This window comes from Zootoca vivipara, chromosome 8, assembly GCF_965207765.1.
Source record: "Zootoca vivipara chromosome 8, rZooViv2.hap1.1, whole genome shotgun sequence".
Classification (NCBI taxonomy): domain Eukaryota; kingdom Metazoa; phylum Chordata; class Lepidosauria; order Squamata; family Lacertidae; genus Zootoca; species Zootoca vivipara.
This window is the reverse complement of record NC_142591.1, coordinates 44,780,595-44,798,075: the sequence shown is the minus strand read 5'-3', so window position 1 is coordinate 44,798,075 and position 17,481 is coordinate 44,780,595. Positions and strand designations below refer to the sequence as shown.

Here is a 17,481-nt window from a genome sequence, read left to right as displayed (position 1 = left end):
ATTTGGCGCTTCTGCACATACCTGCAATGTCATTCGGCACGTCTGTGCATGCGCAAATCGCCAAACCCAGAAGCAACCCGTTCTGTTACTTCCGGGTTCGGCGCGTTTGTAACCCATGTTGTACGCAACCCACAGCATTTGTATCTAGAGGTATGACTGTATATGCAAATATTGAGCTATATGCTTGAAGTATTCTCTGCTATTGCGGACTTTCTGCTTTGATGTGCTGATAGCTTCATGACAACAGTGCTGGACGCAATAATGCCATCTCTGATGTTTGATGGAGTAAATACTCTAACATTTTTAATAAAATAGTTACTTTAATGCAGTATTTAAAATAATTTTAAACATCTGTCAATAAGACTGAATACACAACCGGGGAAATGCTGTACTTTACATAAATAGTAAAGCTATTCTTTTTATTATACAATTATCTTTCTTCTTATCCCATCAGTATATTGCTGGCATTTCACACACACACAAATAATTCACTGTGTAGGTTTAACTAACTTAGTTCAGTTTTCCTAACAGAGAAACTGTAACTAGATTAGAGCCTCTCAACATTCTGCAGTAGTCCTGGTCTCTTAAGTTCGACAGTTTCCCCAATTTGTAAGGTGGCATACCCAAAAGCTTTGAAAGCCTTTAAAAATAAAGACTTTAATGGTAAAGACATTCATTTGCTATCTCTTACCCATCCCAGTATACACCCAATGTTATACATTATGAGCACAGGGTAGTGCAGAATTTGTAGAAAAGTGCAAAAGATGTCTTCATATGGCTCTCCACAACCAACTTCTTCTTGAGTGATTCACGGCAGGCTTAGAAGTCCACCAGAACTTTCACTTCAGCTCTTTGCAGAGTTTTGTGCTCTCCCACGAAATGCCACAGCAGAATTTTTCTCCCTATTAAGCGGAGTTCGGAATTGCATCCAAACTTCTAGTTTAAGATCAAATCCCTGATAATTATATGTCTCCTCTTTGATTCCCATAATGTAGGAAGCAGGAGATCAAATAATTATATTCTATATACTTTATATAAAGCAGGGAATGCGTTCCATACTGCAAGAGCCTCCAAGATAGTTCTCTGCTTTAAAGTCTGCACAGATGCAAAACCGAACACATCCAAAGTCATTGTTATGCTGGAAATGAAATGTGTTAAGTGTTCCACCAGATTTGCCTTTTAGACTTCGGCAACTACATTTCCAAACGCTCCTCGCCCGCACCCTTACAGTTCCAGCTTGCTTCATCTGTCCAGTAGTACTGGCAGCACAAGCCATGCCACTGGGGAGTCCTCCTTTCTTTGGAGGCAGTAGATTGCAGATCTCACTTTGGCACTTCTTTGGCTTGCTCCCAAGTGGTTTCTCTTCCAGCTAGCTATAGCAAACTCTAAAAACTAGGACAGCTAGCGAGGTTGAATCCTGTAGGCAACCCGCTAGCAAGCTGCTTGCCTGCTGGTTTGTGATTAAATACATTCGTCATACCACCCTTCCTCAAATGCAGCATTACAAGGCACAATATTCATGGGATAATATTGCAGATTGAAATACTGAAACGTGTTGCCTATACTGAACTTCGCAGGCTCCTGAAGCCTTCTATCTCCAGTGCATTCAGGCAGCACACATGTTTCTAGTGACCACCCAAGTAGACTGTTCTAGGTGGTTCCCTTTGTTTAAAAAAAAAAAGGAAAAGGAAAAGGAAACAGGAGATCACTGTAAACCAAGGCTTCAAGATAGTGCAAACAGGTGTTTCTTTGGCAACAAATGCTGGCAAGCCAAAACGCAAACCGCCTAGCCGTTACTTCAGAAGAGCTTGGTACAAGGCTAGAGAGCGCTTCAGCTCTTTTTCTTGTTCCATACAGAATATCAAGTCCCTGAGGCAGATGCGGGTTATTCGTGGATGAAGATTTGGTTTCGCAAGGCTGGGTGATCTGTTTGAGCCCTAGAACGGGAAAAAGGAGAGAAAGGGTGAGTAGTCATTAAAAATACTGTAAATAAAATTCACTGTACAACGTAAGTGCGATCCAATAGGATCTTATACTGCATGAGCTTCACTCCTCATTATTTGCCCTAACTTTAGAGGTCTCCCATGCAAGCGATTGCTCGACGGGGCACAGCTGTCTTTGCAGGAAACCCATGCAGTTCAGTATGCTGCAGAAAGGTTGTTGAATAACACACATATGTTTCTTAAAGAATTGTGTTCAGAATCTTCAGGAACAAATAGGATAAAGCTCTGAGACAGCCTGGTCCTGAATATCAGAAAGGAGACATCAAAAATTCCACCCCAGCCTTAAGATCTATTGGAGAGGTCCTATTATCAATACCCAGATGTTTAAGTTGTGATGTGCTGCTCCTCCATGGTAGCATGTGCAACTCTCCTAGGGGACATGGGGTAGCCAGAGCCTCTTTCATTTTTAGGAGAACAGCAAACACCTTCTTGGGCTTCACGTTAAGCTATCTCACACCGCTTTTAAAACTGACCACATAACTTTAGTATATGGTTTCATTATTGCTGGAAGCCACCCAGAGTGGCTGGGGCAACCCAGTCAGATGGGCAGCATATAAAATATTGCTATTAGCATTAGCTGCTTTAAGTGGGACATAAATATGTTTTTATTTAATCCAAACCACCTCAAGGATATAGAACAAAAGAATTTTAGCCTCGCTTAGAAAGTAGGGAAACAATATAAGCCAACACATTTAAACGCTTGGATATTGGCATGAAGTATATCCATAGGAAGTACTACTGCTACTACTCTGACATCAGCAAACAGACTTAAGTTGATACCTGCTTTCTCTCCCAAAAGAAAGACTGTTTCTCCCACTAACATGATCCAAGACAACACCAGCTGAAAACTGAAATAAGAATGCCATCGTTTGAAGCTTTCCATTTGTTCAATAGCTTGGACCAAAATAGGCATGGGAGAAATATCAAGGCCATGTACAGGGAGAGAGAGAGAGGTCCTTCTTGTCTTGGTAAGACACAAAAGGGTCACAATTCAGAGCAAGACAACCCCTTACGGGGAGGGGAAGCGGGGGGGGGGGTAGCTTTGTAGCACAGCTGCCACTACAGGGTTGAAGAGGAGGTCACTCCAACAGGATGCAGCAGAAAGCTTGAGGCATTATTACAAATGAAACAGGCCTCAGGGGATTCCTCAGCAATCCAATAGCCATGTCCTTCAGAAGTCAAATAACTTTAGGGAGGGGAAAGTATTTACTTTCTAAACAGAGACCAGCTTAGAGGGCTTAAAACTGTTCAACATTCACACACAAACCTGTTTGTTCTTATGTAGCCCTTTGAAAAACAAAGTGTAAAGGACAAAAACTTCAAATTCCCAATCAGCAATCTTCATATCTGGATCTATCTCTCTACCCTTGAGAACAGTCATAGCTTGAGCCCATGTAAGGTTTGCACAGATGTTTGAATTCAGTGGGGCTTCCTTGTGGGATAGTGTGTGCTGCCAGGATGGGGAATCTTTTCAACCTGAGGGCAGCATTACCTGGAGTGGGGGTTGTTTTTGATTCTCTTGAATCAGCACAATGTATGTGGATTATGGGTTTTGCCTATTCACAAAAGAGCACACATATTTGCATATGCTTTTAATCATATGCTAATCTACATCCTCCCTTGTGTGGGGTGAAGGTGACAAACATAAATTAGGAGCCAAGTGCAAGCAAGCAATGTTTCTGAAAGAACATTAATAGGTGAATCTTTCCCCATAATTGTATTTCCATACTAGAAAGGACTTCACCTGTTCAATTTCTGCCTGCCACACAGCTGTTCAAACCACAAGAGCCCTGCTCTCCCCCCCCCCCCCCGGTGCCAACCCTAAACCATGCAAATAGCACTCTCTTGATCTTCTCTGTAGATTCAGATAATGGAGAAAGACTGCCTGCCCTAGTTCTTCAGAGTTACTCAATACACTGCATAATTTCTGAAGCATATGAGGTGCTGGCTGCTATTACTTAGGGATTAAAATAAGTCACTCTGTTGTAAATCTGAGGAGAGTGTCTGAACATGTACATACATGCCGTAAACCAGTCCCAGCATAATTTAACTTGACTCTTCCTGTCATCTCAAGTTTTTACTGACCAGAAAACCCTCAATTATATTTGTTCTGCTTTTTGTGTTGCCTTCATTTTAGCCTCTCTTTCACAGGCCCAATAAGTAGACTACTCATACCACTGGAGACAAGGTTGCCCAATAATTTACATATCTTCCCCATGTATTCTCTTCTGTTCAAAGTACTGAATTTGCAGCATTCATGTGTTGTCTCACAAAGCACAAATATAAGCAGCGCCTTTTTTGTGATGGAACAGAGTACCACCACTTCTTTTTACTGGCCATGAGTGTTGGTTAAAGTTTAAGTGAAGTTTTCCTCCAACATCTATTTAACCAACCAGTAGTCTGTCTCAGGGAACTTTCCTAAGGCAACAGATTTGAGCTTATCCCACACTGGGTGTGGAGTTGTTTAAACTTTGTCAGGATAAGCATGTCATTTTTATGATTATTTTGTATTTTTTTTATTCCATATTATGTTTTATTGTACTTCTAAATGTTGTTGCATACACCCCCAATATTTTATATGGGGGCAGTCTAGAAATATTTTTATGAGATAAATATGATAACTTAATCAAATGCACACAATAGCCCATATAGCTTTTAGCTTACATGTAGAATTTTGAAACAGATGTGCAAACTGAACTCTAAATGGAAGATTGGCATAAAATCTGGGAGACTTATCCAAGCCTTTCATTATGTGCCAAAATAAAAGAACTGTCATACAAAATCCTATCTAAGACTGCCCCTCCCCCTGGCAATAATATACAAAACCAAATTGGTCTCTGGGTTTAAGCTCGTATGCATGTTATGTTTTTTAGATGCTTTAATTGCTTTAAAATGTTTTTAGGTTGTTTAAAGTATGTTTTCATTTCACTTTAAATTGTATCATTTAACATTTTGATGTTTGTTGCTCTCGCCTCCTTTGGGCGGCAGGGCAGGATAGAAATTTAATAAACAAAAGTGTACTTTTCCACATTGTGAGAATGTGAAGCTGGACCAAGGTTTTTCTTTTTCCTGCTGCTGTACAGTGGAACCTCGGTTTATGAACACCTCGGTTTATGAATTTTCGGTTTATGAACGCCGCGGACCCATCTGGAACGGATTAATTCACTTTCCATTACTTTTAATGGGAAAGTTCGCTTCAGTTTATGAACGCTTCAGTTTATGAACAGACTTCCGGAACCAATTACACCCATGTTTCAGTTTATGAACGCTTCAGTTTAAGTACTCTGCGGACCCGTCTGGAACGGATTAATCCACTTTCCATTACTTTCAATGGGAAAGTTCGCTTCAGTTTATGAACGGTTACTCCGCGGACCGTCTGGAACGGATTAATCCACTTTCCATTACTTTCAATGGGAAAGTTCGCTTCAGTTTATGAACGCTTCAGTTTATGAACAGACTTCCGGAACCAATTGTGTTCATAAACCGAGGTACCACTGTATATGAAAGCTGACAAGTATCACAGGCGCCACCCTCCCTTGAATCCAGCCTACACCTTGCTGCATTCTTTTAATAGTTAGCATGACAAACACAAAGTTAACAGATGTTAGCAATAATGTTACTGTACATGGTTGATGGACTAAGCTAATCATCACTGGTCCAAGAAATACTCAAGGGGCAAAAATACAATTATATAGTATCAAGTCTCAAGAGACAATCAGAAGAATGAGCATAAAATTTAAAGGTTCTGCAATTTGTTCCAAAAGCACTTATATAATGTTTTGTTAGGAATGTACAATACATACATGTAATGAAGTCATGCCAGGTAAGAGATCCACCCTTGTTTCTCATTTACCACTGGCAAATAAGCTTGAGTTAGCCAAATAGTGGAATTTCTTTCACTCTCCCCATCAAGTCAATTGCAGAATTTTCTCATGAGAAATCTACACAGCAAACTTTGGCCAAATGAAACAATACAAAAAAAAAAGCTCAACAGCTTTTGTGTCTAGATTTTTAACTTTTTGAAATATGGCAACCTTATGCTGGGCTGCATTTTTCCTTTTTGAAAAAGTTTGAAACCTACACTAGCTTTTTAAAAATATAAAATAAAACCAGTAGAAATCTCATGTAAGACAACTTCCTTTAAGGTTTTTATTATCCGATACAGATTGCATGGTTAGGATTTCACAACGAAACCAAAATTCTGAAAACAAACTAACTTCAGTTGCCAAGAGATTGTAAAGTGGAAAACATGCTTCAAATGAGATAATTCCGCCTTTTTTTTCTACAGGTCAAGTGCCCACGGCACCACTGTGAGATGCTCCATCAATGTGCCATATTGAAAAGCAACACTTAGAAAGGAAGAACTTCAGTTGACCTCCTTCTTACTGGGATGAAAAAGTCTCCAAGGCAGCTCTCTGACAGTAAAATAAGTAAATGAGAATACTATACTGCACTTTTGATTTTTAAAAAGGAGAATGAGAACTCTTGGGACATCTCATGGCATGACAGACATGTTTTCACTTGAACAATTTAGGAATAAATGTGTGTTTATGATCCAATTATCTTCACTCATGCTGGAACTTCACTAAACTGTCAAAGATCTGCAAGAGACTAGGTATTAATATTCTGTTGTGTAGCTTTCCTCCCCCAACTTGCATTGTGACATTTCTACAAGTCCTTTCAAATGTAACCAACAGAGTGTTTTACATATTGAGACAAATTACTGGAAATGTAGTGTCAGTTTACTCATGATTATGCCCAAGATTCATGCTTACATGTCACTATCTGTGGCTGCATCAGATCCTTAATCTGTACCTGGAGGTAACAAATACTGTACAAAATGTGTCATGTTAACTTAATACATGATTATTAAACTGAAATATTCTGGCTCTTTGCCACATCATTTTAGGCAATATATCATCAACTAAATTATAAAACTCTTGACCCTTCACATGTCATCAACGTTTCTGTTATCAATATGTTTAGCCCAGAGCTACAATACAATTAGTCATTTAAATTGCAGATATCTTTCATACAGGAAAATAATTAAGTTCATCTCTGTACAGGAATGGCACTCTATGGGCCTGTGAGCTGCACTGCTTAAACCTATAAATGGCAGCCTAGAATATTTTAGCCAATTTACAGGCAAACATCTGACGTCATGTGTGTGGCCTAAACTGACAACTGCTAAGAAATTCAGAGATGAAACTGAAACTCCACCATTCACTGACAGATGGGACATACAACACATTTGTTGCTTCCTAGTCTCTTCCAATGAGACCATGTCTCAGTTACAAAGAGTCCCAAGATGCACCTAGCACTTACGATTGAGGGGGCTCAGTCAGCATGCAAGTCAAGGGAGCTGACAAGCTTGAAAGACAAGCTTCTGAGCCAGGAGTAAGGAATCTGCAGTCCTCCAGAGGTTGTTGGACTACCATTCCTACCAGCCCAGCCAGCTTGCCCTACGATCAAGGATGATGGGGGCAGCAGTAGGTTCCACAGCGCTGCCCTAGAATATACATTTGTCTGCACAATTATCTGAAAGTCAGTCAATTTGTGCATTATTCCACAATGAGAGTCAGCACTTAAGGGGGCTCAAACTAAGACACGAGTTTCTTTCTAGCTACCCTGTGCTTGTGTTAAGGAGTACAGAACATTAGCTCCACAATCATGGCAACAACCTGGTTGTCCCCATAGTTTTTTACCAAGGCACCAATAGTGTCAAGTATGGTGCACACACTGATACCGAAGAGATAGCTATCAACCCGATTTCACAGAGATATGAACAAATAGGCACAGTGCTGCAAATGTGATTTTTGAAGAATCAAATCAAAAGGTAAATATTGCATTAAACCTCTAATCTTCAGGGGAAGAGTGTCCAGGCTTATGCAGTCAAAATGGCAGCATCAACACAGAAGAGGGTACTCATAGGAACCCCGGGATTGGAATGTCACCACCAACTAATGTTCTATATGTGGCAATGAGTGGGAGGACTTCCTTGGACAGAGTTTAACTGCTTTCACAGGAAAGTGCCAAGGAGAAGTCTGGAAAAAGTTACCTGGCCCTCAGGTAATAATGGCAGCCTTCCCAGGAGATGTCTACCCAAAACACTTGGCATGTTGGGAGGGGCATGAGCAACATAAACTAGTTCACTCCCCCCCCAAAGATGCTTTATATGTCCATATAACACCCACACCCACACCCACACATATATATATATATATATATATATATATATATATATATATATATATATATGAATTAAAGGCATGCTTCTAGTGCATTACCACTAGTTTTATTTAACACTTAGAGAAAGATAAATAACTGGAAACGGTCAGATGTGTGTCAAACTGCTTAAGCTCTTTGACATTTAACAGCTTTAGAAAATAAGTATCTTTGCACTCGATGGATATAGTTCTACATATTTAAATTAGACATGTTTTCTCAAAATATGCTTTTGGTGATTCCTAGTGTGTACAGGCCCCCAAGCCATATTCTTCCATTTCAAGGCCATCCTTTCATCTCTGAACAGAACACTGTTTACTCATCAGGATGTTTTGCTTTCCTTGTTATGCGTATACTGCAAGCATTCTGGTTATATATATATATATATATATATATATATATATATATATGATTTCTCAGAGATTGTTTGATTTAAAAACTACTTTATAGTCATAACTCTTCAGATCCATTTACAATACACCTCACCATTTCTAAACCCCAGCAAAGAACCAGGACACTCCAACACTGGGAGTCACATTTTCATGGAGACTGTTAAGAGAGCTGAAACAAAATTATGCAAAGGGCTGAATCTGAGAGGTAGAGCATCTCAAAGGTAGAGTTCCTAGGTTCAATCTTCAGCAGTTCCATGTGCTGGAATTACTTCCAGTCGCTGTAAGACAATACTAAGCAAGATGGGCCAATGGTCAGTATAAGGGAACTCCCATGTTCTACTGGCCAATTTGGGCGGTTGACTTAGAGAGACCATTTTGTATGAAACATGTCTTCCCCATTCCCAAGTGACGTTTATGAATGTAAGAGGCAGGTTGGAACAAACTGCTTAGTGGCTGGACCCTTTAGCACTCTAATATCCAACGAACTAAAAAGGAATCTGCACAGGAAGTCCCAGCATCTATGTAAAAGATTAAAGCTCCCAGAGATTTGTGTACTGTAAAAGAATGTTACAACACAGGCCATTCTTCCTCTCATGGTTAGAAATCTAAGCCTCTGTAGCATGGGCTGGCAAATATTGGTGGCAATATTCTCCCACTCCCATATCTAGTGATATTAAAGTTATGTCCTGTCTCAAATTACTTGGCAAAATTATATTCCAAGAAAGCAGGCCCTAGAACAGTCAAATATTCAACTTGGGTCATGTTACTTTTTTTGTAGGTGAATACCAAAATATATTCTTCATACACCTAAAACTGTTAAGTCTTTACGCAACATTGTGTTCCCACTTCACAGCTACACTTGCGGGTGAGCTGCAGCTGGTCATCTCTCCCTGTTGAAAGTCCACTCTGGCCAACCTGGATTAATTTCTGTAGCGCAGGGATAGGGATCCTGCATGCCTCCAGATGTTGTCAGACTCCAGCTCCCATAAATCCTTTCCAATGTGACCAAAGGCCAGGATGGTGGGAGTTGGAGTCCATCAACATCTACAGGTCCCCCACCTCTGCTATGTTTGGAGCATCACTCGTAGGTGCTTAAAAACCAAATGAAGTAACTGACTTGCTGCATATTTTAAAGACACCCTTATAAAGATGCAAAGTGTAGGCATAGCATGCCTTAATGAATGCTTCCATTTATGTTGCACAAAATGTTGGATGCTATTGTTCTGATGTATAACTATTGCCACTGGCATTTTCCTCTAGTGTTATGTAGGGTTACAGCACAAGTGTTTAATAAGGTAGGAATAGCATCAGTGACAGCAAGAATATGTCTAAGGGGCAGCCATTATATTATCCTCTAGAATTATATAAAAGTAAAAGCTAAGAATAATTACTACCTTGCTCTGCTGTAGCCTTCACCTACTTAATAGTAAACACCATGATTTACCTAATGAAAGCCGAATGGCTAAGGGAGGGACCTGGGAAAGTTGTTATACCAAGCTCATGATTTTAAATCTTTTAGCAGTAATTAAGGTAGATAAAAGCTCATTCTACAGGCTGCAAGAAGATAGCCACTAATTTATTAAAATTTCAAGGCACACACCCAAGCTCAAAGGCAAGATAATATCCCTGTTGGTGGACTGATTCACTTTTGTTGGCTAGTCAAAATTTTATTCCACCATTCTTGTCCTGGGAAGCAAAGTATCATACCAGAGCTCACTTGTCCCCTGAACATCCTTAAAATTCTGGGCAACATTGTTAGGGAGCAGCCATTGGTTTTAAACATCCCGTGTGGGTGCCCTCCATTCGCAGGTGATGGGTGCTCCAGTCCAACCTCATTGGGAGTACGCCATGTTAGCGAAGGCAAATAGGTATTTCAAGTGAACTTTTAAATTTCTTGGAAATAGCTGACTAGTTTTGTAATGTGTGGGAGGCAAAATGTATTCAGATGATCATTCTTGCTTTTTAAAAATATTCCTTTTATATCAAGACTTAACAGAAACCAAAATACTTAGGCAGAAGAAGAGTTCTCAACTGACGGAAACCCAGGAATTTTCCATTCACCATCATGCACAAGCAGGTGGGACAACAAGAGCAAATGGATTTTCTTTCATTATGCGGGAACTTTTCTTTTAATATATATAAAAAGAACTAATTCAGGATGAGAGTTCTGAAATGCTGTGAGACATCCAAGATAGGTGGGGAAAGACTTGAGGCTTGCCTTAGATACCACCCAAATGATGCCCATGACATTTGCACAACCACAGCAAACAGAAAGGACACTAGCCAACCTTGTCCTCATGCTACGTTTTACTACAGGAGTGGTAAAACACCATTCCTTTACAGAACACAACACATAATCATGCAGAACTTCTCTGGATGCCAAGAGACTGCTTCATTGCCGGTAAAACTGATAAAAAAATATCAAGCCGCGTGAAATTCCAACAATATACAAAACAGAAACACGGTTCGGCTGGAAGGTATTAAACCAAGAAGGGTTATTGCACGTACCTCCAGTCCAGATGAATCCAGTGGCCTCTTTTTTCTTGGCCCAATGGCTGCCAGAGCTGCACGGTTAGCCTTCATTTGCTGCAATTGTGCAAGTTCTAATTGCTGCAACTAATTTAGGAAGATAAGAGGAAGTTATGAGTAGGTTGGTCTGCAATACCCTGAAAGTCATGGCTCAACTCGAGCCAGTTAGTCTTAGTCTTGGCCAGTCTTCTACAGTTAGAAATTCATGAACCGAGCGTGTTCTTGCTTGCTTGTTATCCCATTTGTATAGCAATAAAAAGGTTCAACAAGAAGCATATTTAGGGACATCATTCTATAGGTCAGTATACATTTGTTTTGTTTTGAAAAAAATCCATACTTCAGTGGAACATTTACCATTTAAGTACAGTATGTAATAATCTCTTTAAAATTAAGCATCCCATTCTCCATTTTCTTTATTAAAAATACAATTTATTCTGAAAGAATCTTTAATACTATTTTAGCTTTTGTTCCCTCCATCCTGCAGGAAGCAGTTTTGATTCATGAATATTTACCTAAACCTCACCCTGGCTGCCATTTGTAATAGGCTAAGATAGCTAGAGCAACACAGGTTGGTACTCTGTGGCCACCACATGCATCTCTTAGCACCAGATCACAAATACATACACGCAAGATACCCGAGAACTCTGCACTGTGACAAGATCCAAATATATGAATCACTTCTACTGAGAAGTATTGCACTGGAGGTATCAGGTTCCAACCTGTTAGATCTGCCATGGTAAATAAGTTTGCTGCATGTTGCAGACAGACAGTTGTGCTATGTGAACCAGCCCCCATATGCCTTTACACCCCAAACAACTGCCTTGAGGGATGAATTCAGCTACAACAGCTTACAGCAGGTATAGCTACATGCAGTCCTGATGTTGTTGCAACTGCCATCACCCTGTCCAGCATGGCCAATTGCCAGGGAGGATGGGAGTTGGGAATCCAAAACATCTGGAGAACCGCAGGATAGATATGTTACTTATCCCTAAACCAGATGAAGCAATGTCCCACCAAGTCTCAAGACTAGTACTCTATAGACTTCTCAACACTATTATGTATTTGCTCAGAAGGGACAAGTCTTGAGATCAGAAGCCAGCCAGAAAGCATTTCAAGCCCATTTTCCCTTCTTCGATTTTTCCATCTGCTACAAGTACAAAGATTTTTTTAAAACCTGTGTAAAGATCAAATTGCTATGAAAACGTTGCAGAAATTGTAAAATGGTCTTTGTTGCTGCTGGCCTTTTTAATAATAATATATAGGTTTTTTAAAAGTCTGGTCTTGAAGCAGTCAGGAGTTTCTAGGTGACACAATAACCATTTTAGTTAATCTGACCTGAAGCACAAATAAAGTGGAGGCACATTTTTTAAAGCCCTTCCCAATGGTGAAATGGCATTTGCAGCATAGCTGTAATCACATGAAGCAATTTTTAAGAAGGGGAAACTGTTCTGTTCTCCTGTTCAGTTTTAAGAAAAGATTTCCTTACCATCTCACAGAAATTGGATTTTTCCACTTTCATAAAACTTGCAGACACACACCACCACCACCACATTTCAGTACAAGTAGGAAGGCCAAGTATTTTAGTTTAGGATGAAGTACATTGACTTGTTGCTTTTGACGGTGCACGCTTAAACTCTCCAGATGCTAGACAGCTGATAGTCACTTGAACTATTGTTTTATTTTGCCCATGCACCAGGGCATTTGTATACTTAATGTGCTTTAATAAACAGAAAGCATTATCTACTCACTATGGTACAGACCAAGCATTATCCACCTCATAGGTACAGAAATAATATATTCCAGAGGGCAGTGAAGGCACCAAACAGCCTTCAAGTGCCATTATACATTCAAGGGAAGCTTGCTTGAAACCTTTTGCCCTCATAGGCTCAAAATTTAGCCAGCAGAATTCCTCTCAATATTGCCCTTCCAACAGGAGATGCAAATGAAACTAAACTACCCAATGACTGTTTCACCTATTACCACCTGTCATGCCATTTGATATGTAAAACAAGTGACATTAGTTCGGGTCAGATGCAATGGGAAACTAATCTCTCACGGCATAAATGAGACATGGAAAGTTTCAGGCTTGTGTGCACTTCTCTGTTCTCTCATCTACCACGTAGAACTTTCAATCCTGATTTTGAACTGTGCAGTTTTACATGGTGTGCAAATTTGACTTGGTGCATTCTTATGTGGGACAGCAAAGAGCCCACAAAAGAACAACTGCAGTTGGGAGTTTATAGGAACAAAGGCTACTATGTGGCTTTCATGGACTGATAGAAGGTTTTATTGGAAAATGTATACCTACATTTAAGATTGCCGGAAGAAATATCAACAACCTCAGATATGCAGATGACACAACCTTGATGGCAGAAAGTGAGGAGGAATTAAAGAACCTTTTAATGAGGGTGAAAGAGGAGAGCGCAAAATATGGTCTGAAGCCCAACATCAAAAAAACCAAGATCATGGCCACTGGTCCCATCACCTCCTGGCAAATAGAAGGGGAAGAAATGGAGGCAGTGAGAGATTTTACTTTCTTGGGCTCCTTGATCACTGCAGATGGTGACAGCAGTCACGAAATTAAAAGACGCCTGCTTCTTGGGAGAAAAGCAATGACAAACCTAGACAGCATCTTAAAAAGCAGAGACATCACCTTGCCGACAAAGGTACGTATAGTTAAAGCTATGGTTTTCCCAGTAGTGATGTATGGAAGTGAGAGCTGGACCATAAAGAAGGCTGATCGCCAAAGAATTGATGCTTTTGAATTATGGTGCTGGAGGAGACTCTTGAGAGTCCCATGGACTGCGAGAAGATCAAACCTATCCATTCTTAAGGAAATCAGCCCTGAGTGCTCACTGGAAGGAAAGATCCTGAAGCTGAGGCTCCAATACTTTGGCCACCTCATGAGAAGAGAAGACTCCCTGGAAAAGACCCTGATGTTGGGAAAGATTGAGGGCACTAGAAGGGGACGACAGAAGATGAGATGGTTGGACAGTGTTCACGAAGCTACGAACATGAGTCTGACCAAACTGCGGTAGGCAGTGGAAGACAGGAGTGCCTGGCGTGCTATGGTCCATGGGGTCACGAAAAGTCGGACACGACTAAACGACTAAACAACAACAACATACCTACTTTATTCTCCAAACTGAGAACTGTGTTAAGCCTGGGTGTCACATTTTAAGGAGGCCTTTGGGGGAAAAAACCTGTAGTGTCCAATAGGCAACCAGGACAAAAGACTTGGAAACCATGTCCACAATGAACTGTTCAAAGAGCAGAGTATGTTTAGCTTGAGGAGAGTACTATGGAGAAACAGGATAGTGGCCTTCAAATATATCAGGCACGTCGAACCTAAAGTTGGTTGCAATCTACCAACAAGTATCAAAAACTGGCAGTGATCTACCACCCTCCAAAGTGATTTAAGTTAAATAAATAAATGGATCTTTATTTCACAGATACAGTAGCTATGTTTGGATATTGTTATGACAGATCCAAGTGGTTACTAGATGGACAAGTAACTAAACAAGTGAGAAATGTCAAACTATATTTTTATATTAGTTTGCACAGATCTGAGGAGCCAGCTTCTTTCTCTCTCTCTCTCTTAACTCTTTCCCTTCTGAGTTGCTTCCTTTCTTGCTCTGTGATATTCTCTCTCTCTCTCTCTCCTGTCAAAGGGAACCTTCCCATGCAGCTCCTCCTCATGCCTCCCTCCGTCTCTGGCAGTCGCCCTCTTCCCCATCGGGAAAGCTAGGCTAAACCCGCCTCTCCTCTTCCAGCTTCGCACAGACCTCCCCTCCATCTCCCCTTCCGCACTTAGAGAAAGGCCCTGCGATCAACCAGAAACAACCTCACGGTCCACCGTGGTCTCGCGACTGACGTGTTGTACATGGCTGAAATATATGAAGACCTGTCACACAGAAGATTGAGCAGACTTCTTCTCTGATGCTCCAGAAGAGCAGTGCTAGAAATAATAGGTGGAAATTGCAGGGAAGGTGATTTTGGCTAAGCATTAGGAGAAACTTCCTAATAGCAACAGCTGCCCCACTAAGAGTGGAACAAACTGTTGATGGGCTCTCCTTTGCTGGAGGTGCTTGAGCAAAAGTGGGTGGGCATCCGTCAGGGATGCTGTATGTCCTGCTTTTAGGCAGGGGGTTGGACTAGATCTCCAAAGTCCCTTCTAGCTCTACTATTCTTTAAAAAAATTAAAAAAACAAATACACAAGATGAGAAATGCAATAAAACCAAACACCATTTTACAGCCTATAATATTCACATACGGACTCTGCAATCTGCTCTCTTTTAGACCTTTGTTGTCAAAAAGATCAACTTACTACTTAGCACAATGTTTCCCAAACTTGGGTCTCTAGTTGTTTTTGGATTACAATTCCCATCATCCCTGACCACTGGTCCTGCTAGCTAGGGGAAATGGGAGTTGTAATCAAAAAACAGCTGGAGACCCAAGTTTGGGAAACACTGGCTTAGCAGCTTTCCTTGTTCCTGATTTATTTATTTTTAAAGAATCTATTCAGACACCAGCTTCTCAAATTCCTTCTTTGCTTGCTTCAGTTTATGCTCACTTGTGAGAATTTACCCCCACATTTGGATAAGACTTCTATTTTTTAAGGAACCCTTCTTCCCATTCCTTGACCTTGGCATTTATGCTTGCTTGAAACCTCTTGGCACTTGTTCATCACCATTCTAGTCTGTAGTACTACTGCAGTGATTTAAAACAAACTTCAAAGCTGCCTGAAGAGGTTTGACCCACCTGACCCACCCCTTCAACTTCCTTTTAACTAATCCCCTCATTTGAGAAGTTTCCTCTTTTGAAGGCAGATGCAAGTGCTGAAATTTCCAAGCAACTTTCCCCCTTACATATTGTGGCCACTTTCCCCAAGTGGTCCAGCAACACTTACACACTACATTCTGGGTACTGCTCGGTATTAGGTTAACACCTTGCTTCTTGCTCAGTGGCCTCTATGAGGAATGATTATGACTTAGAACAATTTGCAGCATCTTGAAATTTTGTCTGGCATTATCTTAAACCATATTTCACCTACTCAATATGAGGATCATTGAAACCACCACCACCACATCTTCTGCTCTGGCTGCAGGTAAGAGTTGAGAGTGAAAGCAATATCTAAGCTTACCATAAAGCCAGAGGGAGGATGATATTGGAAGGGAGAACAAATATCCGAATATCAAAGAAGAGCTGTTTTGACCAACAGGTCAAACTTGTAATCATCAGGAATGGTTTCAACTTGGAAAGCAATCCCTTTTAGTTATTCCCATCCCAAAATCAACTTTGAAAGTTACCTATCTACCTGTGGAAATGGCAAGGCAGCATGACAGTACCAAAGCCCTGTTCTCCATGGAGTCATGCATATGCAATATTCATAGATACAACCCTTCAATTCAGACTGAAATGAACCAGAGTGACTCCTCGGGCTGAATGTGCTTCTGGTGTGGGTATGAGTTATACATAACTGAAATGGCATATTACTTTACTTATTATTCCAATTCCCTCCCCCAGTGCTGAACTTTGAATTGTAAGCTCTTTGGGGCAGGCAGCTCACTTTTCGTACTCTAAAGCACTACTGCACACTAATGGAGTTATATATAAGGAAATCAAAATGTTTCCATAACCGGGCACTGCACCATTCTCAAGTCACTCCTCCCCACAAGGTTTAGGATAGTAAAATGCACGACTAAAGGTAAATATCCATTAAGAGCATCCTATGGGGAACTGCTGTCTTGATAGCAAAACTTAAGAGGGGCAGAGACAAAGTAGCATCAGGCAAGTAGCAGAGGTAAGTTGTAAATAACATGCATATTTTGATGTATAACGTCAATCCCTCTCCACGCGCCTAAGGAAACCTTCTGACGCAGAGGGTCCAAATTCCCTCACTTATGCTCTCCTTGCATTCTGTGCGCATTCCTTTACTTTGGTTGGAGTCTGGTGCATAGATGCCGAGACCATTTCACAGGATTGCCATTTCTATTTGCCTCTCCTACATTAATCCAAACAATGAGGGCCCTTTAAAGTATTCATAACCTGCTGCTGCTGCTGTTATTGGTACTTAGAAGCCAACCATAGCAATGTTAAGCAACAACAAATTTGATAGTTCAAGAGGCACAGTTAAGAAAAAGATTGCTCAGGAAAAAAACAAAACCACTCATTTACTACAGAGATCCTTAAAAATGGCACGGAATCAGTCAAGTAACTATAGAAACCAATTTCTTCAGCTCTGTATAACACATCTCACACCTCAATTGTCTTTATTATTGTCTGCTGTCAGATCCTTAATCAGAAATGTGAACAGGCTTGATTTATTCAG

General features: G+C 40.6%; 1 protein-coding gene across 1 annotated transcript in view; it reads right to left on the bottom strand.

Annotated features, from left to right (window-relative positions):
- Nucleotides 1-300: 300 nt before the first annotated feature.
- Nucleotides 301-17,481, bottom strand: part of TAF4B (TATA-box binding protein associated factor 4b) — a 51,378-nt gene continuing 34,197 nt past the window's right edge. The window contains exons 14-15 of the mRNA XM_035126312.3: nucleotides 11,129-11,236; nucleotides 301-1,937 (exon numbers count right to left, since the gene is read on the bottom strand). Coding sequence (XP_034982203.3) covers nucleotides 1,794-1,937; nucleotides 11,129-11,236 — 252 coding nt within the window. The 3' untranslated portion in view covers nucleotides 301-1,793. The remainder of the gene's footprint in view (nucleotides 1,938-11,128; nucleotides 11,237-17,481) is intronic.